The sequence below is a fragment of the Carlito syrichta genome, unplaced genomic scaffold (genome assembly GCF_000164805.1).
Source record: "Carlito syrichta isolate Samal-C Ts95f unplaced genomic scaffold, Tarsius_syrichta-2.0.1 Scaffold311144, whole genome shotgun sequence".
In the NCBI taxonomy this organism is placed as follows: Eukaryota; Metazoa; Chordata; class Mammalia; order Primates; family Tarsiidae; genus Carlito; species Carlito syrichta.
Genome location: NW_007255240.1, coordinates 270,500 through 294,808, shown reverse-complemented (window position 1 = coordinate 294,808; position 24,309 = coordinate 270,500). Strand labels below are relative to the sequence as shown.

At 41.1% G+C, this 24,309-nt stretch overlaps 1 protein-coding gene across 1 annotated transcript in view; it reads right to left on the bottom strand.

Moving 5' to 3' along the window:
• The window catches only part of CHSY1 (chondroitin sulfate synthase 1), a 76,980-nt gene extending 52,677 nt beyond the window's left edge, over positions 1-24,303 (bottom strand). Inside the window, exons 1-2 of the mRNA XM_008068529.1 lie at positions 24,226-24,303; positions 7,663-8,158 (exon numbers count right to left, since the gene is read on the bottom strand). Of these exons, the coding sequence (XP_008066720.1) occupies positions 7,663-8,158; positions 24,226-24,272 (543 nt within the window). The 5' untranslated portion in view covers positions 24,273-24,303. The remainder of the gene's footprint in view (positions 1-7,662; positions 8,159-24,225) is intronic.
• Positions 24,304-24,309: the final 6 nt, after the last annotated feature.

Below are 24,309 nucleotides of genomic sequence, written 5' to 3'. Positions count from 1 at the left end.
ACAGTATACAATAACTCAAATCTACATGAATAAAGAGCCCAACAAGGGTAACTACACAAATACAGTAAAAACATTTTTCTTTGTTCCTTTTTTTCTGATTTAAAAGACAACTGTAGCTGGGCTCAGTGGCTCAGCCTGTAATCCTGAGCTTTGGGAGGCTGAGGTGAGTGACTTCAACTCAAAAAAATAAAAAAATAATCCCGCGCCTTTGGGAGACTGAGGTGAGTGGATTACCTGAGCCCGCGGGTTCGAGACCCACCTGGGCAACTTGGCGAGACCTCATCTCTACAATAAATCAAAAAAATTAGCCAGGCATGGTAGAGTGCACCTGTAGTTCCAGCTACTTGGAAGGCTGAGGCAGAAGGATCTCCAGAGCCCAGCAGGTCGAGGCTGCGGTGGCCGGGAGCGGCCACAGCACTCCAGTCTGGGTGACAGAGTAAGACTCCAACTCAAAAAAAAAAATGACAACTGTATAAAGCAATTATTATGAATCTGTGTTGATGGGCATACACCGTATAAAGATACAATGTTTGACAATAACAACACAAAGGAGAGAGGAGGGAATGAAGCTATACAGGAGCAAAGATTTTGTTTACTATTAATTTGGTATTAATCTGTCATCTAAATTATCAGTTAATATGTGAATCATAATCCCCAGGGCAACTATTAAGAAAATAACTTTTTAATACATAGTAAGAGTGAGTTAAAATGGTACACTAGGAAATATCTAATAGAAAAGAAGACAGTATTGCAGAACAGGAACAAAGAAGATATGACATATAGAAAACAAATAGCAAAATGGCAGACATAAATCCTCCTTTATTAGTAATTACATGAAATGCAAATAGATTAAACACTTTAATTATAATGTAGAATTGGCAGAATGGATTTTTTAAATGATCCAATTATATGCTGTCTATAAGAGATACACTTTATATTCAAAGACACAAACAAGTTAAAAGTAAACAGATGAAAAGAGATATATCACGCAAATGGCAACCAAAAGAACCAAAAAAATAAATCACTAACACAATGGTTATAATAATAATCTCAGACAAAATAGACTTTGGACAAAAATTGTTACTAGAGACAAAGAAGGAATTTTATTATGATAAAAGAGTCCATCCATCAGGCAGCTATAACAATTATACATCTATATAATCCCAGGAGTTCAAGGTTACAGAGAGTCATGATCATGCCATAGCACTCTAGCCTGCATGACAGTAAGATCTCAACTCAAAAAAAATACACACACACATATATATAAAGTATATGTATTATATGTGTACATATGAACCCCAAACCTGACAAAACTGAAGGGAGATATAGACAATTCAACAATAATACCTGAGACTTCAATACTCCACTTTTGATAATGAATAAAACATCAGACCAAAAAATACTGACAAATCAACAAGAAAATAAAAGATTTGGTCAACACTGTAAACCAACTAGACATCTGCAGAACACTATACTCAACAACAGCAGAAAATACATTCTTCAAGTGCACAGATAACATTCTCCAGGATAGACCATAAAAAAAGGTCTCAATAAATTAAAAAGAATTGAAATCATACCAAGTATGCTCTCTAACAATAATGGGATAAAATTAGAAATCACTAACACAGCAGGGCACAGTGGCTCAAGTCTGTAATCCCAGCACTTTGAGAAGCAGAGACAAGAGGACTTCCTGAGTCCAGGGGCTTGAGATCAGCATAGGTAACTTGGTGAGGCCTTGTCTCTACAATGAATAAAAAAAATTAGCTGGGTGTGGTGGCATGTGTCTGGGGTTCCAGCTGCTTGGAAGGCTGAAGCAGAAGGATCCCTTGAACCCAGTAGGTGAAGGCTGCGGTGGCCGTGAGTGTTCCACTGCACTCCAGCCTGGGTGACAGTGAGACTCTGACTCAAAAAAAAAAAAAAAAAAAAAAAGGGCCGGGCTCGGTGGCTCAGTTTGCAATCCGGCACTTTGGGAGGCTGAGGTGAGTGGATTGCCTGAGCCCGTGGGTTCGAGACCTGCCTGGGCAACTTGGCGAGACCTCATCTCTACAATAAAATAAAAAAAATATTAGCCAGGCGTGGTAGCGCATGCCTGTAATTCCAGCTACTTGGAAGGCTGAGGCGGAAGGATCGCCGGAGCCCAGAGGGTCGAGGCTGCGGTGGCCAGGAGCAGCCACTGCACTCCAGTCCGGGTGACAGAGTGAGACTCCAACTCAAAAAAAAAAAAGAAAAGAAAAAAAAAATAAATCACTAACACAATGGTTGGTTTTAGATAGTTGTGCTGTTCATGGTCTAATTTTCTCTAATTTTTCACTTCCTCCTACCTTCCCCATTCCCTGCTGATGCAGTCCTTGTATAGCTGTCCTCTCTTTGGGGTGCTAATTTGCCACTTCTAATCCATCAGAAGCTTAGAAATTGAACACAAACTTACAGAACAAAAGAATAAGGCTCAGCCTCTGAGGGGCCTGCCTAGTTCTCAGGTAGGTGATGTTAATGGGGAGCCTGAACAAGTGAGGAAAGCACCATGATAATACAGATCATCACCATGAAACCAGCAATTAAGAAAGATTATTTCTTTGTGGTGAGAACATTCAAAAACCTCTCATAAGGTAACAGATGTGTTAACCAACCTGATTTGACTATTGTACAACATACACATGTATCAAAACATTAAACTGTATCCAATAAATAGGTATAATTACAATGTGACAATTTTCTAAAAAAGAAACATTATTTCTTCTATTATTAAATGGAAAAAAAAATCCCAGGCTTCCGATACACAGATGCTCAACATTTCTTTATAAGCCAGTCAGACTAAGAAGGAAAACTTTCTCTTTTTATATATTTTGCTATAAACTCCAATTTCCCTTGATGATATATCTTCCCCATTAAAAAAACACTCTGAATTGTACACCACATATTAAAAATTAAAAAAAAACAATCTCACCCTTTCCTGTACCGTTTTATATTTAAAATTAATATCACAGGGTTTTATACTTTTAATTTATCTTCAACTGTTTCATGAACACAGAATGGTCTCTGTGTCCTCCATTAAAGTCCTTGAGAGAGAAAAAGAAGGACATTCATGTTTCAATCTTCTGCAATTTTCCTGCTAATTCAGATGACAGTTCTGAATTAGTCACAATTACTGGTTAACTCAGAGCTTCACAACTGGTGTATTTTGGTATAAGGTATATCACAAGCAGTTCCAGGTGAGCCCAGATAACAATCCCACCAGGTCTAGGGCGTAATGGGGATATGTGTGTGTGTGTGTGTGTGTGTGTGTGTGTATGTTGGGGTATCTGAGCCCTTGGAGGCAGTCTCCTCAATGTGTGTGAAAAAAGATTGGAGAGCCTTGGGCCAAATGACTGACTAGAAACACTGCTGAAAGAACTGGAAATAGCCTGAATGTGCATTAAAATGATAAAGTTCTTTTATTTACCAAATGGAAAATCTTCCAAGATGTAGACAGTATGTATTACATGCTACCATTTATGCAAATGTAGGGAGATAAATTTAATTGCTTGTATATAATATCATGATACCTCTTTAAGGAGAGGCCATGATGGCTGACTCATGGTGGGAAGCCCAGGGATTAGAGACAGAGGTGGGAAGACATCCCTACAAACCATTTGCATTTCTGAATTCTGACCTATGTGACAGTAGTAGCTATTAAAGACAATATTTTAAATTTGCCAAATCTACCTTTGCCTATCTCCGAATTTCATTAATAATCATCATTATTGTCTACCCAAAACACCTTCACTACTAGTCAAATGTTGTATGAAAATAATACAAGATCTCAATATTGGTTACCCAACTGTGTGCAGATGTAAAAATCCATTGAGCTCTACACTTAAAACGTATGCACTTTCTCATAGGTAGAGTATATGTCAATTAAAAAGTTAAAAATAAGCCAAGTATAGTGGCTCACAATATAATACCAAAGTGTTGGGAGGTCAAGGCAGGGGGACTGCCTAAGGCAAGAAGTTTGAGATCAGCCTACAAAATGTAGAAAGATCCCTCTTGCAAAGAATTTTTAAAAATTAACTGGGCATGATGGTGTGCACCTCTTATTTCAACTACTGAGGAGACTGAGGCAGAAAGATTAACTAAGCCTAGGAGTTCAAGGCTGCAGTGAGCTAGAGCAAGATCCTGTTTCTTAAAAAAAAAAAAAAAGGTTAAAATAAATAGGTTACTTACGTCAACTTTCTGTTTCCCTATTAGAATAGTAGAATACTTCTGGGTGGGCGTGGTGGCTCACGCCTATAATCCCAGCACTTTGGGAGACCGAGGTGAGAGGATTGCCTGAGCCCAGGGGTTCATGAACAGTCTGAGCAAGTTGGCAAGACCTCATCGCTACAATAAATCGAAAAAAATAAAAAAATAAAAAAATCAGCTGGACGTGGTAGCACATGCCTGTAGTTCCAGCTACTTGGAAGGCTGAGGTGGAAGGATTGCCTGTGTTTAGCAGGTTGAGGCTGAGGTAGCCATGAACGTGCCACTGTACTCCAGTCTGGGTGACAGAGTCAGACTCCGATTCAAAAAAAAACACCAATACTTACTATATTTGCTTAGATAAATTACCGTTTCAAATCTTTCAGTGTTACTTTTAATAGGCGTGGCTGAGGCTTCTCTCACCTCTTCTCCAGGACTTACAGCTTCAAGGTTCATGCTCTCACTCTCCTGTAACTTTTCTGTGAGTTTAACATTATTTCTAAATAAAGTTTTAAAACCACTTACTGATAAATAAACAATTGTCAAAACAAGCTCAGTAATAAATCTGGACTTATGATTTTGACAGTTGTTCCTCAGAAGTCATTTTAATTATGTGTTATCCCAAAGAATTATTTCTACATGAAAAAAAAATTACACCTTCAGGCTAGGTTTGTAACAGAGTGAAAAACGTACCTTCCAAGATTCAAAGCTGAACATAATTGTCTTTAACATAAGACTCCACCTCAATAATTTCTCATAATGTGAGCCTTAATGGAAAAACAAGATTTACAGGAAATTTAATAAAAGTTCCTCATCACATGAAGGATTAGTCTCACCCCTAAGTGGTGAACACAATGATAAATCCTAATAACAACTTAGGTTAGAAGCACGTACAGCTTCTCACCTAAAAAAAAAAAAAAAAAAAAATCAAAGAAATCAAAGTTCTAATAAGATGTTATGTGCCTCAATAGAGATAATTCTGAAAAATTACAATGAATAAAGTGAAAATTAAACAAACAGAAAAATATATAAAAGAAAATCTTTGTGATTCAAGGAAGGAAAGAATTTATTTGTTTTGTGGGGGGAAAGAATTTATTAAACAAGACACAAAAGCACAAAGCATAAAGGAAAAAAATAATAAGTTAGATTGTACTTAGGCACATGATTTGTATATAATAAACATTCCACAATTAAGGTGAAAAGACAAGCCACAGTCGGGGAGAAGACACTCTAACCAGAATAAAGCACTCCAACAAAGCCATTAAGATGACAAGATCCCAACAGAAATATTGGCCAAGACTATGCACAGGTAACTAACTCAAGAGGAAGAAAGAATTCTGGGCACCGTGGGTGGGAGGATCATGTGACACATACCCCTGCAGAGCAAACCTGCAGTATTCAGTAAAAGCTCAGTTATCATAAGGCATTTAAAGAAATGCAAAGCAGCAGGCACACCCCGACTATACATTCCTGGGTGATCCTTGCCACTACTGTCCCAGATCAGCTCTCAAGGCAGGGAGACAGGGAACTACTCAGGGAGGGAACCTCCTCATCAAGCAGCTCCCTTTAGCTGATGAGGCCACTGACAGGATGCATCAAGTCTAAAAGGTGGCTCCAAGTGTCTAGACAAGTTAAGTAAAGGAATCCTTTCTTAAGGCATTAGGACCTTTGGTGATTACATCATATCAAAGGAAAACTAGCCCCAAAGTAGCCTTCTAAACCCTGCGACCCTAGAATGACACTTTCTAACTACACCTTGGTACTAGTGCTAGATCAAAGTTTTTGATAAAACTCAAGATACTAGACTAGCATGGGTAACATAGCAAGACCTCATCTCTACAAAAAAAAAATCAAAAAATTAGTCAGGCATGGTGGAGTCTATCTGTAGTCCCAGCTACTTTGGAGGCTGAGGTAGGAGGTTCCCTTGAGCCCAGGAGTTTGAGGCTACAGTAAGCCATGATCATGCTACTGCACTCTAGCCTGTGTGACAGAATGAGACCCTAACTTAACAACAACAACAACAAAAGATACTGGCTTTATTGGTGTCTGTCTAGTAGTATGTAACAACATGACCACAGCAAGACATATTTTTTTAAATTCTCTCTCAAATGTAGGACTATCTTCTACACAATTCCAGCACACAATAATGAAATGTGCTACAGTTATAATTACTTAATTAAGGATGGGGACAATGCAGAAATACTGCCAGTTGTATTCTGCTTAAAACAGCATGAAATCCTCAAACAGCTTTCCTCACTGCAAAAATCTGTGACAACAGAGAGATCTCCTAGGCCTAGTGAGCAATTCCCTATGTACTGGGAAAGAGTAAGGCACACAGAAATTAAACGGTTCACACAGATCACATTTAGTATTTAAAATGTATCCTTGTGACTTTATAATTAAAAATCACGGGAAGATCACTCCCTGTACATTTGAAAATGTCCATTTCCCTAAAAGTTCAAACAAAAGAAACAGAATGACTGATTAGAAGACATTTAAAAGCAAATCTGGGGGTGGGAGCAAACACTGACAAGAATATTGCTTCTTCACTTAAGTATGTTCTTTAAAAAACTAACTCAAAAAAAGAGCTACTAGCTCCCATCAGAAAGTACATTCTTTTTCTTGGGCAAAAGATCTAGCAATTCCCTCTGCTTCTTACAACTACCAGTAGTTTATCAACCTAAACAATTTTTTTTTTTTTACTCTAACTGCTGTCAGATGCTGCAACTGCGGGAGGAACACATCTGCCAATGACAACAGAGAGAAGTTCAAAGCTAGCTGATATTCTCTAGAACTATTAAAGAGGAAACATCTACAAGCAGACTTCTTCAACAAGTTGCATTTATGTGTCAAGGTAATTTAATTCAGAAATTACACAGCACCTATTCTGCAAGGAAAAACTATATTGTAAACTCACAGATTACAACTAACCAAAAAGTCAAGGTTCAAATGAATGCAAAGCCAAATGCTACTGGCTTTTTCTTACATCATGAATCATTTTATAAATTCAATACATGTAAGTTTCTAATCTGTGTAGGTCATCATGACCAGATGAGAACAGTCAGGCCTTTGGGAGAACAGGGACAGGGAAATAGTCAGCACTCTTACAGTTACATCTGTAGAATCAGCAGAAGTTAGGCAAGATGACTTTCCTGATAATCACTGTGACCATCAGCAAACCATATATCTTTTCTTTAGGTCCCAAATGCCATTATTTATTAACTAAGGTGTTAGGACAAAAGTATGAAATGAAAGGTTATGCTCTAAAAGTCAAGAGAAAAGGTAACAAGAGGAATTGAAATTGAAAACAACTAAAGCTAAAAGTGTATAATAACTTAATATCATCTTAACCCTTAAGGGAGATATGATCACTTGTTTCCTATGATAGATTCAGAACTAATTGACAAAATTAACAGCTTTCCCCACAGTAAAGAATTCTGTTCTTACCTCATAAGACCAGACGCACTGCACCCCTGCAAACCTGCGGACACATCTTCCCACCTCCACGTCCTCATGGGTGGTATACATTTCCCGGAGACACTTGCCAATGTGTGGTACCATTCTCCGAAGCACCTCCCGACTCATGATCACACCAGGCCCTCCCATGCAGAAGTTCTCACCAGGCTCGAGGGCCAGTTTTCCCATTTCTTCCGTGGTACCTAGTCCCGTCTGCCCAAGAAAGAGGGGCTCGCTGCTATTCAAACTCCTTAGAAAATTCTCCAGACGATCTGCTTTGATGTAAACATCATCATCTGCTCTCATAAACCATTCATACTTGTCCAAGTAGTGGTCATGCATGTACTTGAGCATCATAAAAGATTTCTTCTGGGGTGGGTAGGAGTCATCCACGCCCCGTAGTGGCACTATTGGAATTGGTATAGATGTGTCTGAACCCTCACTAGAGAAGAATTCAACTTTCCCAGGAATTGTCTTGGACCACGTTCTGGAATTAAAATAAATATCAGTTAGAGAACAGTCTATTTTTCAAGTTTCTTATTTTCGGGAACTGCTATATCTGCTCATTTTGAATCATCGTGTACAAAAGGATGATAAAAAGCTACCTGATCTGCTTGCTTCCTCTTAATGGAAGCCCAGGCTACTGGGTATTACAAAGTCCAATTTCATTTTCTGCTGGGTGCGGTAGCTCATATATAATCCTAGAGCTTTGGGAGGCGGAGGCAAGGGGAATGCCTGAGCTCATGGGTTTGAGACCAGCCTGGGCAACATGGCGAAACCTCATCTTCACAGTAAATTTTTAAAAATTAGCTGGGCATGGTGGTGTACACCTGTAGCTCCAGCTACTTTAAAGGCTGAAGCGGAAGGATCGCCTGAGCCCAGCAGGTCAAGGCTGTGGTGGTCATGAGTGTGCCATTGCACTCCAGTCTGGGCAACAGAGTGAGACTCCAACTCAAAAAAAAAAAAAAAAAAGTAAAATTAAATAAATTCATTTTCCGAAGAACCCCAACAAAGAAGAAGGATGAAGTATTAAAACAGTTTCAGAACAATTAAGTTTTAGTTATGGCTGACAACGAAACTGCCAGAGCACTGAAGTCTAGTTATGCAGGTTAATTTTATGATACTATCAAATCCCTACCTACAAACTCCTCAGCTCTATAAAACAAAAAACAAAAAATCAAACTGCTCATTCAACAAATTTTCTAGCAACACTCAACAAGTACCAAGCGTGTGCTAAGCAAGACCGATACAGTGGTAAACAAAAACATCATCCCCAACTTACGCAGCTGACATCAGGACAGAGAGATATTTATGAGAATCATCACCCTAACATACATATTATAAACTAAGAAAAGCACTCTGAAGGAAAGGAGCACCAGACCCAAACCAGACGAACAGAACAGAGAATGCCCCAAAGACAGGGTAAACATCAAGGAATTCCGGGAGTGAGGGGGCGGGAGGTGGGGATGGAGACAAGTGCTGCAGGGCCTGGCAGTGACTAGAGATGTAGACCTCCACGTTCTAAAGCATGGGAAGCCTCTAAAGGAGCAGAAGACAACATGAAGGGACATGCACTTTGAATTTCCCAGACGTGGAGTAGAGGGTCGAAGGAAGCCAATGGATGTAGAAAGGCCAGTTAGTAAACTCCTGCAGGAGCTCAGGCCAGAGAATCAAAGAACTATTTATTCTCTTTGAACAAACACAGGCAAGACGAATAGTGGTCAACCGGAAAAAAAAAAAAAGAGTAAAGCCTCATTCTGCTGAACAACTAACTTAAGGTTACCACACTGTACTCTTCCCTATATGTTATGTTATGTATTAAGAGCTGAAGTAGTTTAGCTACAATAATTCATTTATACAGACTACTTCCAGGAACATATATCATGGAGAATAAATTGAAATAGTAAATTTTGTTTCAAGATCAAAAATGCACGGTTCCCAAATGATGTTCTCCTTAGCATTTTATTTTACTTAACTGTTTTAGTTAAGTAATTTATTATAGTGAAAAAGTGACTTAAAAGATTAACTCAATCCACACATATTTTTAATGGAAAGTCTTAGGAGAGAAATATCTAAAAAGATACACACAAAACCTCTGGGGGAAGAGGTTCAGAAGTAGCACAGTTGGGAGGGACTTGAGGGTAGATGGATAAAGATAACTTGCACTTTTTATTCTATGCATCTCTATACTGAGGGAAATTTTTATATTACTTGTTTTTGAAAAAATGTAATTGTGAGAAAATACAAGGGGGCCAAAAAAATGTATACACATTTAAAGCATGACGTTCATTCAAAAGATGGTGTTAATCAAAAAAGTGCTAGAGTCACCAGGTGACAGCCAGGACAGTGGAAGAAAACGGCAAAAGCATGGTTGAGCAAACGTCACACTATACATTGCTACCATAATTCAATTCAACTTCAAAAGGTAATACACAGATAACATCTCTTAAAATGTGTATACATTTTTGAGTCAGAGTCTCACTCTGTTGCCAGGCTGAAGTGCAATGGCATGCTCACGGCTACCGCAGACTCAACCTGCTAGGCGCAGGCTATCCTTCTGTCTCAGCCTTACATGTAGCTGGAAATACAGGTGCATGCTACCACGCCCGGGTTATATTTTTTTGATTTATTGTAGAGACGAGGTCTCACCAAGTTGCCCAGGCTGATCTTGAACACCTGAGCTCTGGCAATCCTCTTGCCTCAGCCTCCCAAAGTGCTGGGATTATAGACATGAGCCACCATACTTGGCTTTTTGTTTTGAGTCAGAGTCTCATTCTGTCACCCAGGCTGGAGTGCAGCGGCACACTCATGGCCACCGTAGCCTTGACCTACTGGGCTCAGGTGATCCGCCTTAGCCTTCCAAGTAGCTGGAACCACAGGCAAGTACCACAACGCCTGGCTAATTTTTTGATTTATTGTAGAGACAACGTTTTGCCAAGTTGTTCAGGCTGGTCTCAAACTCCTGGGCTCAGACAATCCTCTCGCCTCAGTCTTTCAAAGTGCTGGTGTGAGCCACCACGTCTGGCCTCTCTTATTTTTGAAAAATTTCCAGATGAGTGTCTCATCACTTTCCATCAGCCACATTAACACTTCCTACATGTAGAAGGAAATCAACTTAATAAAGCCACAAGAAAACAATGATTCAGAGGCAAAATTCATAGGTATGCTAGAGTTGAAATACACTACCATCCATGGTACTTCTGAAATATAATTTAAAGCTAAATTGTATCACCTTATTACTGGTTTTAAAAGGACAATGAACAAAATCAATTTACCTTTGGCTTACAACAAATACATACTGTACTTAATATAATTAATAAAACAGACCAAGTTCGAAGCAGTACTAAAGTAGGCAACCTAGAAGCCATGAAAATACTATTATGTGGAAGATGGAGTAGACAAGACAATTCCTACCTTCAAAGGTACAACGTACTAAAGAAACAATCTATAGCATAATGGTTAAGAGCATGGGCTCTGGAATCAGGCCATTGTGGTGAGAATCTTGACTCCACCTTGGGCAAGTTACTCTGTGCCTCAACTTCCTTGTCTGTAAACTGGGGATAATAATGGTACCTGCCTTATGGGGCTACTGTGAAGATTAAATGAGTTATTATCTGTAGCATGCTTAGAAGCCTGCCTGGCATTATAGAAGTATGCTTATTAGAGAAAGGAGGAGTTTGCAAATAAAAGAAGGTCGTGGAAAAAAAAAGTGAGGGAGACAGGAAAGCATGGACTGAATATGGAATAGCTCACACATTGGAGAGAGGTACCATAGAAAATGCTTCTTACATTTCTGGCTAAAAACCCAACCCTCAAGCTATATGCTGGAATTCTATTTTACTATCAATCTCAGATAATGTTATAGGGCAGAAGTCTAAGACTTAATATTTTAAAGTATTTTTGCTTTAAAATACTAGAAGTTCTTATATTAGACTGAGGATCAAAACTCATTTTAGACTGGCCCTGCCTCTCAAGTGCCCCAGACCGACTACAGTGAGGGAGCCACTAGCAGTACAACCATCACAGATGCAAATAATGCCTCAACTATGACTTGAAATGGTGTAATTTGTCCAAGAAGAGAAACCAATTAATTTTAAAAACAGACAACTTAACCTCAAACCATCCTTAAAAGCCTCTCTGCATTTTTACAGCAACTCCACCCAATTATTATCTGTTCCTTTTTAGGTAACCCAGGGAAATATCTCATGTCATCCTTTTCTGTTCTAAATGATAGTGGTTTGAAGGAAGTCTCTCAATATGAAGTTTCTGAAAACCCTCCAATCTTAAGAAATTATGATCTCTTCAATTAGGGAACCTTTGCTTAAATAGAGCCACAAAGTGAACGTTCTAGAATATAAATCATGATCCACCATCCTGAGGGAGGAGGAGGTTGTGCTTTACATGAATAACTTCAAAGAACGGAAGGAAACACTGCTGGAGAAGCAAGCTGGCCCTCCTTCTGCAACAGAAATGGGTCAAGTTCCTTGATTTTAATAAGCAAATGTCAACTTTGCCATCAGCATATTTGTTACCGGAAGCCAAGAGCTCTCACTTAATTGAAATGACAAACATTTGCAAAGGCCTTTGCCAGAAAGCTCATTTTCAATGGACTGATATCCAACTCTTGCTAAAGATAAGACAACTGAAATTTGAGCGTGCCAAGCAAATCTTCCATTCCTCTAGGTTTCACTATCCTGAGTCAAATCACAGTTAAGCAATGCAGCTGGACGGATCTTAGCTTAGCTAAGAAATGCCTTTGCTGAATTAGGACTTAACACTGGTCTCCATTTTTATTCAGTGTCATTTTAAGAAAAACTATATAAAATACATTTCTGTACAAAACTGTGTCTATAGTGTGACTCGTACCCTGGGTAAACATTCATAACGTGTGGGTAAAAAAAGCAGGCAATGGTATATATTTGTGATGTGGTTTACTAAGGTAACAATAATACACATACAAAAATAAAATAATGTTGAACTCCACTCCAAAGTATTCACTCTGGTTATTTTTGGATGGAGGAATCCTTGTGTTTTCTACATTTTCTAAATTTCTACTACAGGTTTATTTATTTTTTATTTATTTATTTATTTTAAAGTCAGAGTCTCACTCTCGTCCAGACTGGAGAACAGTGGCACAATTATTGCTACCGCAGCTTTGACCTGCTGGGCCCAGGCGATCCTTCAATCTCAGTATTCCAAGTAGCTGGAATCACAGGTGTGTGCCACCATGACTCTCAATTTTTTTTTTTTTTTTTTTTGTAGATACAAGGTCTCATCACGTTATCCAGGCTGCTCCTGAACTCCTGAGCTCAGGCAATCCTCTCTCCTTGGCCTCTCAAAGTGCTAGGAATACTGGCATAAGCCACTGTGCCAGGGTGCAACGGGTATATTTATGAGTTAAAAGAAAAATTCATCTGGGCAAAAGCTTTGAGCTAACAAGCATCCAAAGAAAGAAAATAAAAAATGTGACAAAAGAAAATATTCATTTTTGTAAAAAAAATTATCCAGTGGGCAAAAATGGAAAGAAAAATAGAGTAAACTTAAATCCTTATTTTATAATTTTTAACTTTAACAGTTACACTAATTTTTATCACTAAAAAGGAGGTTTTCTATGAGTTCCCCCAAACCACTAATACTTGTGTTGTCTGACGGTTACCGAGTAGTAAGTTCGAAACAACTCACGATACAGGACTGTGAATACTTCACCTCAGAAATCAAAGAAGGGAAGGTAGAATCAAAGAAGTCAAAGCATGGAGAATACAGGTTTTCCTTTGCAGAACTGGTAGAAAATAGAAATTACATGTACATGTCTGTCTCAGAATCTGAGGAGGACTGGTTCCTGAACCCCTGGAGTACCAAAATCCACAGATGCTCCAGTCCCTGATGTAAAATGGGACAGTGTTTGCATACAGCCTCCACACATCCTTCTGTCTACTCTAGACCATCTTCAGATTACTTATAATACCTTACACAATGTAAATAGTGTTACATTGTATTGCTTTTACCTGTGTTGTACTTTTTATTTTTTTGAGACAGAGTTTCACTCTGTTGCCCAGGTTGGAGTGCAGTGGCATGATCATGGCTCACTGCAGCCTCAAACTCCTGGGCTTGGGTAATCCTCCTGCCTCAGTCTCCCCAGTAGCTGGTACTACAGGCATGTCACCACACCCAGCTAATCTTTTAGTATTTTTGGTAGACAGGGTCTCACTTTGTTGCCTCGGCTGGTCTCAAGCATTCTTCTCACCTCAGTATTCCAAAATGCTGAAATTATAGGTGTGAGCCACCATATTCAGCCTGTTATGTTGCTTTTTTTTGGAGTCAGGATCTCACTCTGTTGCTCGCACTGGAGTGCAGTGGCACAATCTCAGTTCACCACTCAACATCCTGAGCTCAGGTGTTCCTTCCACCTCAGCTTCCAGAGTCGTTGGGACTACAGGCATAAGCCACCATGTCCGGCTAATTTTTTATTTTTGTAGAGACGAGGTTCTCACTACATTGCCTAAGTTGGTCTCTCGAACTCCTGGGCTCAAGCAATTCTCTGGCCTCCATCTCCCAAAGAGTTGGGATTACAGGCATGAACCACCATGTCCAGCCCGTGTTGTTATTTTTTTTTACTGCTTTTCTTCCTGAATATCTTTGATTTTCTGTTGGTGGAATCCACAGATGTGGGAACTTCACATACAAGAGCCTTATATTTTTATGTTATTCCCTGTTACAGAAGGGATTTCAGACAAATGAAATTTGAAGAGAACAAGAAAAATAAGCAAGGAAATGAGGCCAAAGAAAAACAAGAGGCCAGATGTGGTGGCTCACGCCTATAATCCCAGCACTTTGGGAGGCCTGAGGTGAGAGGGCTGCCTGAGCCCACAGGTTCGAGACCAGCCTGGGCAACTTGGTGAGGCCTCATCTCTACAATAAATCAAAAAAATTAGCCAGGCATGGTGGTGCATGCCTGTAGTTCCAGCTACTTGGAAGGCTGAGGTGAAAGGATCATCTGAGCCCATCAGGTTGAGGCTGTGGTGGCCGTAAGTGTGCCACTGCACGCCATCCTGGGCAACAGAGTGAGACTCCAACTCAAAATAAATAAATATAAGAGTAAGAAACTGAGCACAGCATAAAGGGCAAATCCTGGCTGGGGCTACCACACCCAGCTCTCCACCAAGAGCAAACCCTGCATCAATTAAAGCACTCCCTGGAGACACTCTAAGTGAGCTGGAATGCAAGACCTAGTTGCCATCATGCGACTTATGGATTTGCTAATGGTGGGCCCAAATTCAGCCACAAACTTTCCACCAGGCTGTCACAAGAAGTCACAACACTGTCCTACTAATCAGGGTTAAGTGTAATAACTTATTTCTCCCAGAGCCATGGTAGAGAAAGCAGGACGAATATGATGGTACCCTTATGGGAAACACAGTCTTAGTGTATCCTCCAGGAAAAGTTCATGGAGAGTGTTATTCTATGCTGCCAGTCAGAGTCATGGGCCTTGTGAAAATGCAGAGGTATTCCCAGGCGACTGAGTGATACCACAGGACTCTCCTCTGCAGGAAGGAATGCCCTCCGGCAGGACGCTGCAAGCATTATTCTGTCCCTCTTCTCTGGCCTTTGCCTTGGTCCCAAGAGCTCTGCAGAAAACGCATTCAGGCGCAGTTACCTCTTCTGTGTATGTGGTTTCCAGATATGTGGGTTCCTCTCTTAAAACCTTTAACTGTCTCACCAGGTATGTCCTCATGACATGAGCAATCTCAAATCCTTTTTGGGAGTGGGAAAATACAGAAATTGTGAATGGCAGGATATTTTTATATTTTAAAAGACAAATCAAATTATGCTTTTTACTGTTGATCTAAAAAATAGACTTAAGGGAAAAGCAAGCATTAAAAAGTCTTTTCCTTTTCAAGAAAGTTGTTGGAGGGCGGATTAGAGTCTTCCACCTCAATAATGGCCTAGGCACTAGCCCAGAGGGCATTTCAAAGGTATTAAGAGTTAAGAGGAACCTGCTCTTTGAGCCCAGGTTTCCAGCAAACAATGGGAATACTCAGCAGCAGAGACCACAAATACACCCTTTTTGAAACATAAGAATCAAAATTCAGAGTGTAAATGACAGAAGGCAAATTCTGCTCTCCGGAGGCATTTCCAAGGCTTCAGATGTTGAGGAGCTACTTCATATAATTTGCATATTGCCGCTCTACACTTGGAAGTGTAAACATGCAGAGAACTCTTTATATTATATACATGACAAAATCTAATTCTAAGTTTTCAAATCTAATTCCAAGAAAAATGTATCAGTGTTGTTTAACGCAAACAATAAAAACATTCTGCACGTATTCTGGCTGCCCCTCTGCAAATCACTGTCTTCCTGGACTGAGGCACCAAGCCCACTTAACAACAGCCAACAGCCACCCCAACTCTACAGTCAGCCACAGGCATTCCATCCCACATACTTGTCTCCCAGGTTATCAACCACAACTTTTTCCAGTCTCTCAGCTGCTGATAAGGCTGCAGAAACAGTCATCAGAGATAAGGAGAACAGCCTTACACACACTTCAGTCACTTCTAGCACTCTCTGTCTGCCTGGCCTGGCGACACAAGAACCTGGACAAAATCTGCCGGTCAAGGACACCTCTGCAGTATTTGGGTTGGATTTAACCAAAGGCCAAAAACTTGGCTCAGAAGTTGGCTTCTGAAATTCTGTGTTTAGCACATCTGCTATTCTAAATCCTGCCCACTTGTTTGCAAGCATCACTATAAGAGGCGTACAAAGTTAAACACAAAATCAGCCTCTGTACCTGTAGACAATTTACAAAAGCCATAACTTTAAAGGCATTAATATCTACATTGTTTTTTTGAGTTGGAGTCTCACTCTGTAGCCCAGGCTGGAGTGCAGTGGCACGCTCATGGTCACTGCAGCCTTGACCTGTTGGGCTCATATGATCCTTCCACCTCAGCCTTCCAAGCAGCTGGAACTACTAGCACGTGACACCACACCCGGCTAATTTTTTGATTTATTGTAGAGATGAGGTCTTGCCAATTTGCCCAGGTTGGTCTCAAACCCAGGCAATCTTCTCACCTCAGCCTCCCAAAGTACTGGGATTATAGGCATGAGTCATCACGTCTGGCCAATATCTACATTTTCAATAATCCTTGGGTCTTGACTTACAAGCACCACCTTGACACTAAATCAGAGTAGCTGTACCTTACAGTACAGTTTTTCTCCAACAAGCAATTATTTTGTAATAAAGTTACAGTAAAACAAAACAAACTCTCCAAAAGGAGAGGATAATTCAAGAGGAACTGTGTGTTCCATTTCAGCTTGTGGAATTGGAGGCCTCGAGGACCTTATTTTTAATCATCCATAAAACATACTTGTCTACAGAACAAATGCTATAGTATAATGCTTCAGAAATGACACTAAATTGAGAGAAGATGGTCAGCTTTAATACTTTTAAACTGTGACTAGGTTTCTTGTCCTCCAATTCCAACCAGAACCAGGAGTCAAATGGCATCAATAATAGATAGAAGCACTAGGTGTTTACACATCTAAAATGCTGTCACTGGCCAGGTGCGGTGGTTCACACCTGTAATCCCAGCACTTTGGGAGGTGGAGGCTAGAGGATTGCCTGAGTACAAGGATCTGAGACTAGCCTAAGCAACTTGGCAAGACCTTGTCTCTATGAGAAAGAAAAGAAAAGAAAAGAAAAGAAAAGGAAAGAAAAGAAAGCTAGTTAGATATGGTGGTGCACACCTGTGGTTCCAGCTATTTGGAAGGACTGCCTGAGCCCAGCAGGTTGAGGCTGCAGTGGTCATGAGTGTGCCACTGCACTCCAGCCTGCGTGACAGTGAGACTCCCACTCAAAAAAAAAAAAAAAAATGCTGCCACCTGATTCTCCCAAATGTCATCTAAAGGCATGATATAATAACTGAGGAAAATATAGTGACAATAATCAAATAAACATGTTTACCCCTACAGTTCAGGGCAGAATAAACTAAAACTTATGGAAACAAGAATGACCATGCCTGCTGCCCTCAACCTGAGCCCAAGGGAGACAAGGGCCAACCCAACCTGTGCCTAGTAGTCTTCCAGGCTTCCAATTTCACAAGCTCAAATGAAATGCACAGTTTATCTCAAGAGTCATCATTTTCTTTTTTGTTGATGATTTACTATAACTTTATCACAAAATAGTTGCTCATTAGAGAAAAAACAGAATGTATACAAAAGTGCTAAGAATGGCTGGGCACAGTGGCTCATGCCTGTAATCCCAGAACTTCGGGAGGAAGAGGTGAAAGAACTGCCCGAGCCCCAGGTGTTCAAGACCAACCTAAGCAACATGGCGAGACCTTGTCTCTACAATAAAGTTTTTAAAAAAATTAGCTGGGTATGGTGGCACACGCCTGTAGTTCCAATTACTCGGAAGCCTAAGGCGGAAGGATCGCTGAGCCCAGCAGGTCAAGGCTGCAGTAGCCATGAGCATGCCACTGCACTTCAGGCTAGGTGACAGAGACTCCGACTCAAAACAAAAAAGAAAACATAAAAACTTGGAAGGCTGAGTGAAGAATCATCTGAGCCCAGCAGGTTGAGGCTGAGGTGGCCATGAATGTGCCACTGCATTCCAGACTGAGCAACAGAATGAGACTCTTGACTCATTTAAAAAAAAAAAAAAAGAAAACATAAAAGATCATTTAGCATCATGGTGTGTATATTCGTTTACATTTTTCTTTTCCATGTTACACAAGTTTGTTTTGTTTGACTTTAAAAATGGCTTCATCCTGGCCATATTATGTTATACCCTACTCTCACTTAAGTGTATTATATTTTGAACCCTCTCACCATTTCAGTAAAAATATCTCAGCCATACTATTTTTACTGACTAGACATGGAGATCAGAGTGTGGGTGAATCAGTTAAATCATTCTGGTCCATACTGCCTAATGGAGGTCACCTATGATACTTGAAATTTCCTCTTCATATACACATCTTTTAGCACACCTTTAAATTTCTTTGGGAAAAGTTCTAGAGAAATTGTTAAACCAGAGATGCATTTTAAAGTTCTTGATAAGTTCTGCTAAAGTGCCCCCCAACAGGTGCCAATCTGTACCTGGGTCTACACTTCAGCCCACTTTCTGTAGGAGCAGTGCTGCCACACAGATCTTCCCAAACCCAAATCCCATCAAGCGACTCTTCTACGGCATTTATCTCTAACAGCTCTGGACACCTACGACACAAAACCCAAATTCCCGAGCCGGGTACACAGACCTTCCCTCTGAGCCACGCTACTACTACCCACAGCCTACACCTGGCCCCAGTGGGACCACCATTCCTTCAATACTTTCTGCTATTTCATGTTTTAGGAACCCTGCTGTTGTCTCTGCCTCAAAAACTCCTACTTATCCTTTAAGGCTCAGCGGAGTGAGGAAAAGGAAGGGTGGGAGTCTAGGTGAGACCTTTCTCCACGTCCTTCACACACAGAGTATAAGTCTCTTTCTTCTGGGCTCCCACAGTAATTAGTTCAGGCACCTTGAGAAAATTTCATCCAATACTGACATGTGTTTCTTTCCTAGATATGAACTCTGCAGGGATTGGGGCCCAGTATTAGTAATCTAATTTCAATAAATAACAGCTTAATAATGAACAGGGAAAAGTGAATCTGCCAATTCGATGAAAACACAATCATGTATAATCCTTTACTGATAACCACACCTATCCCTGGAATATTCTTTACTTAGTTCAAGAAAGAAGGAAATGAACTTGGATTTCTAAGGTAAGAGGAGCTCATTAAGGTTGGTAAAAAGAATAGTACACCTTCATTTAAAGCATTAGAAAGAGGCCATTAACTGATAACAGTATCTTGAGTCCTATCTAAAGTTAGTGCTTCCCACACATTCTTCCATAGCCCCTACAGACTGATCCTCATCTTTAATGGTGCCCTTTATCACTCCTGGGGCAAAGAAGGGAAGCCATCCACTTCTTTCTTCTGAGAAAGTAAAGAGAGAACAAAACTGTTCCCCATCATCAGCCAGGGGAGGTATGAACCAAGACAAATAAAAGGTGTTGAATTAGCTCAAAGTTCTGGGCATAAAAATGGACCAAAAAGCTAAATACGTATGCTTTTTCATCAAAATCTTGATTTTTTTTTTTTTAAAGGCTAAATAACATCAAAACTCTCTCAGCAAGAACAGGTAAGTGCAGCCAAGAAATATTTGAAACAGATGAATAACAAAGGGCAGCTTGTCTACCGGATATTAAAATATTATTCAACCCTCAATAATTTCAATGGGTGGTACTGGCACAAGAACAGACAGAAAGATCAATGGAACAAAATAGGAAGTCCTAAAACATACCCAAGAATTCTGAGCATGATGAAGATGGCATTTCAAGTTGGTAGGAAATGAGAGCTTAGTCAACAGACAATACTGAGATAACATACTATTTGGGGACAAAAAGTAAGGCTGAGATGATTTCTACCCTTTCTAGAATTAAGGGAAGAAATGGTACCTTTTTTTTGTTTTGTTTTGTTTTGTTTTGTTTTTGAGTTGGAGTCTCACTCTGTCACCCAGACTCGAGTGCAGTGGCTGCTCCCGGCCACCGCAGCCTCGACCTGCTGGGCTCCGGCGATCCTTCCACCTCAGCCTTCCGAGTAGCCGGAATTACAGGCATGCGCTACCACGCCCGGCTGATTTTTTGATTTATTGTAGAGATGAGGTCTCACCAAGTTGCCCAGGCGGGTCTTGAACCCGTGGGCTCAGGCAATCCACTCACCTCGGCTTCCCAAGGTGTGGGATTACAGGCTAAACCACCGAGCCTGGCTAGAAATGGTACCTATAAAAACCTCCACAAAAATTTCATCCAGGAAATAAATAACAAGATGACAAGAATTTTTTAAAAAGCCTCTACAGAGCAGTAGCATTCTGAGCTTTAGGGATGGGGGAACAGGGTGACCTAAAACCAGAAAGGGAAAGATACAGCTTGAACTAGGTGAACAAATTATTTTATGTTTATTTGTAGAACCCCAGCTACCCACCTCCCTTTCCTGCTTAAACCCCTCCAGTGGCTTTCTAATTCTTGTCGAATGAAACTCTAGCAGATCCGACACCCTCTCTTTTAATGGTCCTTGTGGGGTTCCTTTCCAAGTTGGTACCTGCCTTGGGACTTGCCAGCTCTTCCCTTGCCTTGCATGCTCATCAATGATATTCACAAGACTGGCCCCTCCTTACCAGGCTTCAGCCAAAGTGCCTCCTCCCCAAAGCCTTCCCCAACCACCTAATAGAGGACAAACCTGTCCTACTCACGCTGTTTTCTCCACAGCACTCATCACTAGCCGAAACCCTCTTTTTAGTATCTGTCCCTCTGACTAGAGAGCATGAGAACAAGCACCTGTACTGTCGTGTTCCTAACACTCAGGTCTGAACTCAGAGGGGTCATGTATGTATCTGTTTTACAAAGGGATGAATCCTAAGTATACATGAACACTGTCATGAATCAGGATCACTGCTATGAACCTAACAGCTAGCATCATGTCTACTCAGGGCTTACAGAAGAAGTTAGCCTTGGCTGGTGATCTGCTACACTCATTTGTTTTGTCTATTTTTAAAAATCTACCTGTCTGCTATCAGCTGTCACTGCCCTGCTATGTCTTGGTGGCTCCTATCTGCACCTCAAGCATATGACAGATCTAGAAGGTAAAAGTATATAACGATGGATCTGTTTTACCACTAAAGTGCAGTGACTTTAGTACACGGACAGACCATATCTCTTTGAATTTTTCAAAAGTTTTTTAGCCTCTTCTGGCTTTTAGGCAGCTGTTAGAAAGAGGTTGTTAGTTACTAGTCCCTAACTCAAAATTCTGACAATTTCAATTTCCTACACTATAGTGCCATACTACTAAAAGTGTTAGCATCTTTTTCATCCATAAGCCAAACAGTAATTTTGTTTAAAAAAAAAAAAAAAAAAAAAAAAACCAAAAAACTGAAGCCTGGTGCAGTAGCTCACACCTGTGATCCCAGCACTTTGGAAGGCGGAGGCGAGAGGATTGCCTGAGCCCAGGGGTTTGAGACCAGCCTGGGCAACTTGGTGAGACCTCATCTCTACAAAAAATCAAAAAATTAGTTGAGCATGGTGGCACATGCCTGTGGTTCCAGCTACTTGGAAGGCTGAGGCAGAAGGATCACCTGAACCCAGCAGGTGGAGGCTGCGGTAGCCGTGAGCACGGCACTGAACCCCAGCCTAGGTGACAGAGTGAGACTCCAGCTCAAAAACAAAGAACTGGAGTTTTTCCTATGAAAATGAATTTGCTTTTTAGAGGAAACGTAAAACTGAGCACACCCAGTTCCAAACTAGAGTTCCAAACCTTATGCTAGAAGACTCAAGCCTACTTGTTCAATGATCTATGCATGGATTTTACAATTTAAGAGCTCCATGTGGACTCTTGGTCCTGGCTGCAAAGCACAGCAAAACTGTAATCATAAGTTCCATCCCAACTGAGGCCTTCCCTGAAAGTTCCTTGACTTTTAGTCTTAAGGCTTAAATTGTCTTGTGCATCACCTGCAGTAAGTCTAAACACAGGGTGGACAGGCAGGGGATCCTAACTGGCAGGGTGGACCCACCCCCCCAGGCTCCAAGTACTTGGGCTTCTTCGATCCGAATGATAAAAGGCAATGTATATGAGAAAGCTGAAGGAGTGGCAGGATGCAGTGCTTCCTGGTAGGGGTTTTCCTTTCTTAGAAAGGCAGAGGTGTTACAGGGGGGAAAGGAAGTCAAAGGGCAACCTGTGTTTCTACTTTCCCCTAACAGTCAGCAAGAAAATAAACAAGGATATAAGATCTTATAGTCAAAAAAAAAAAAAAAAAAGATGAGGTAGATGTGGAAGCACCAGCTTTGAGAAACATTCCAAGTGTAAAACAGCAGTCCCAATTTGCATTACGTTCTCTGAGTATTGCTGGTGTACAGGGACCCCCAGTGATCTGTATATTTAGATTCTATAACCATGAAAGTGCACTTCTTAGGGGGAGGGGTATGGAGTCACCTAACCTACTATTTGAACTACTTTGGTAATTGCCCCCCAAATCGTGATTTCACATAGTGTGTCTCCAAATTGCAGTCTTGTGGATTTACTTTCGAAACCATGCTATAAACAATTTATACGGCTCATCCTCAATTTCTGATGCGGCTGTTTCTCTGGTCAAAAAGTATGATTCACATAAAATTCCAGGTAATGCATGGTAGATGTGAGAGAGAACCCTGAGCTGCTGGATCCCAAATTGCTTCATTCGTCTGTATTGGCATACTAAGCTTTCCAGCTACTCAGGACACTCCCTGGCAGAACATGGGCTCTCGACTTAAGTAAGGCCCTAATGGAAATGTGCAGGAATGGGGATCAAGCCATTCAAAGGGCACTCATACAAGACCACTCTTTCACATTCTCGGTCCTTTCCTCTCTGCCTTAAAGGAAGGGGGGATCGGATATGCTTCTCCCCTCACAACATCTAGTGCCTGAAAGTTCAGACTAGGGCTGCATTGAAAAGCTGAAATGTGGAGGTATTGGATATAAATTAAGAGCAAATAGCAACGAGCTTAGCCTTGCTTAGCACTCAATGATTGCTCTTACATTTCATCCCCAGAACACTCAAGCTCTAAAACCATTCTCCACATCGGTCTGCTCTGTGGCTGAATGAAACCCTATTTTTACCTATACAGAGTTTCCACACTTCACACATACAAGGTTTCCATCAAGTCCCTTTATTGAGTCTACAAGCATCTCCTAATTCAAATTCACTCCAATGCAAATATGATTCTAACCATGCCAGTCACCTCAAAATTAGCTCCCTTCTAAGGACTACATTCGCTAATCCCTTTGTTCAACCTGAACATGATTCCAGTCACTTTTATGACTCATTTGCTCATCTACAGGCCGGTTACTGGACGACACTGCATGACATGCATACACCGTTAAAGCGAACTCAGCAACACCGGAACAGAGTTTTCCACTGAATCCACCGAGGGCCAGAAACTGCTTTTCTCCAAGGCTCTCTCTTTACTCAACGGACCGGTGTGGTCCAGTGTGCACTCTTTTCATTTACAGGAGTGCCTCCAAGCGCCAAAGCTGAAAGTGTGATATGGAAAGACTCTGGAACCAGATTAGTTTACACGGGCTCTGGTTTTGAAAGGGCAAAGTTGTGCATCTTAGAGAATCAAATAATAACCCCGCTGCTGCCACTATCACGGGTACTGTGCTATGAGTTTTGCAGCAACCTTATGAGGGAGACCGATCAGTCGGGCCATTTTAACAAAAGAGAGCACTTGGAAAGCCATGTGCCTTGGCCAGGGTGAGAGGCACACCCAGAGGGGCCACAAGAGTCCATGTGACCCCAAAGCCCGTGCCCTGGAGCGCTGCGCTCACCACCTGGCCTCTGATCTCTGCTCACAAAGCCTGGTATCTCCCGAAAGGAAACCCCAGCCCCGAAGGAAGCCCAGGGACCTCGGGGCTGAGAAGAGGAATAAGGCGCGGGCCACCCGGGGGGGATGCTGGATGCAGAAGGCGGTGCCCGGGGATGCGAGGCTCACCTGTAGGCGGCCACGGCGCGGGTCTGCAGGTATTTCTGGGCAGTCATGACTCCCACGAAGAGAAAGTTCCTGTCGCGCAGGCCG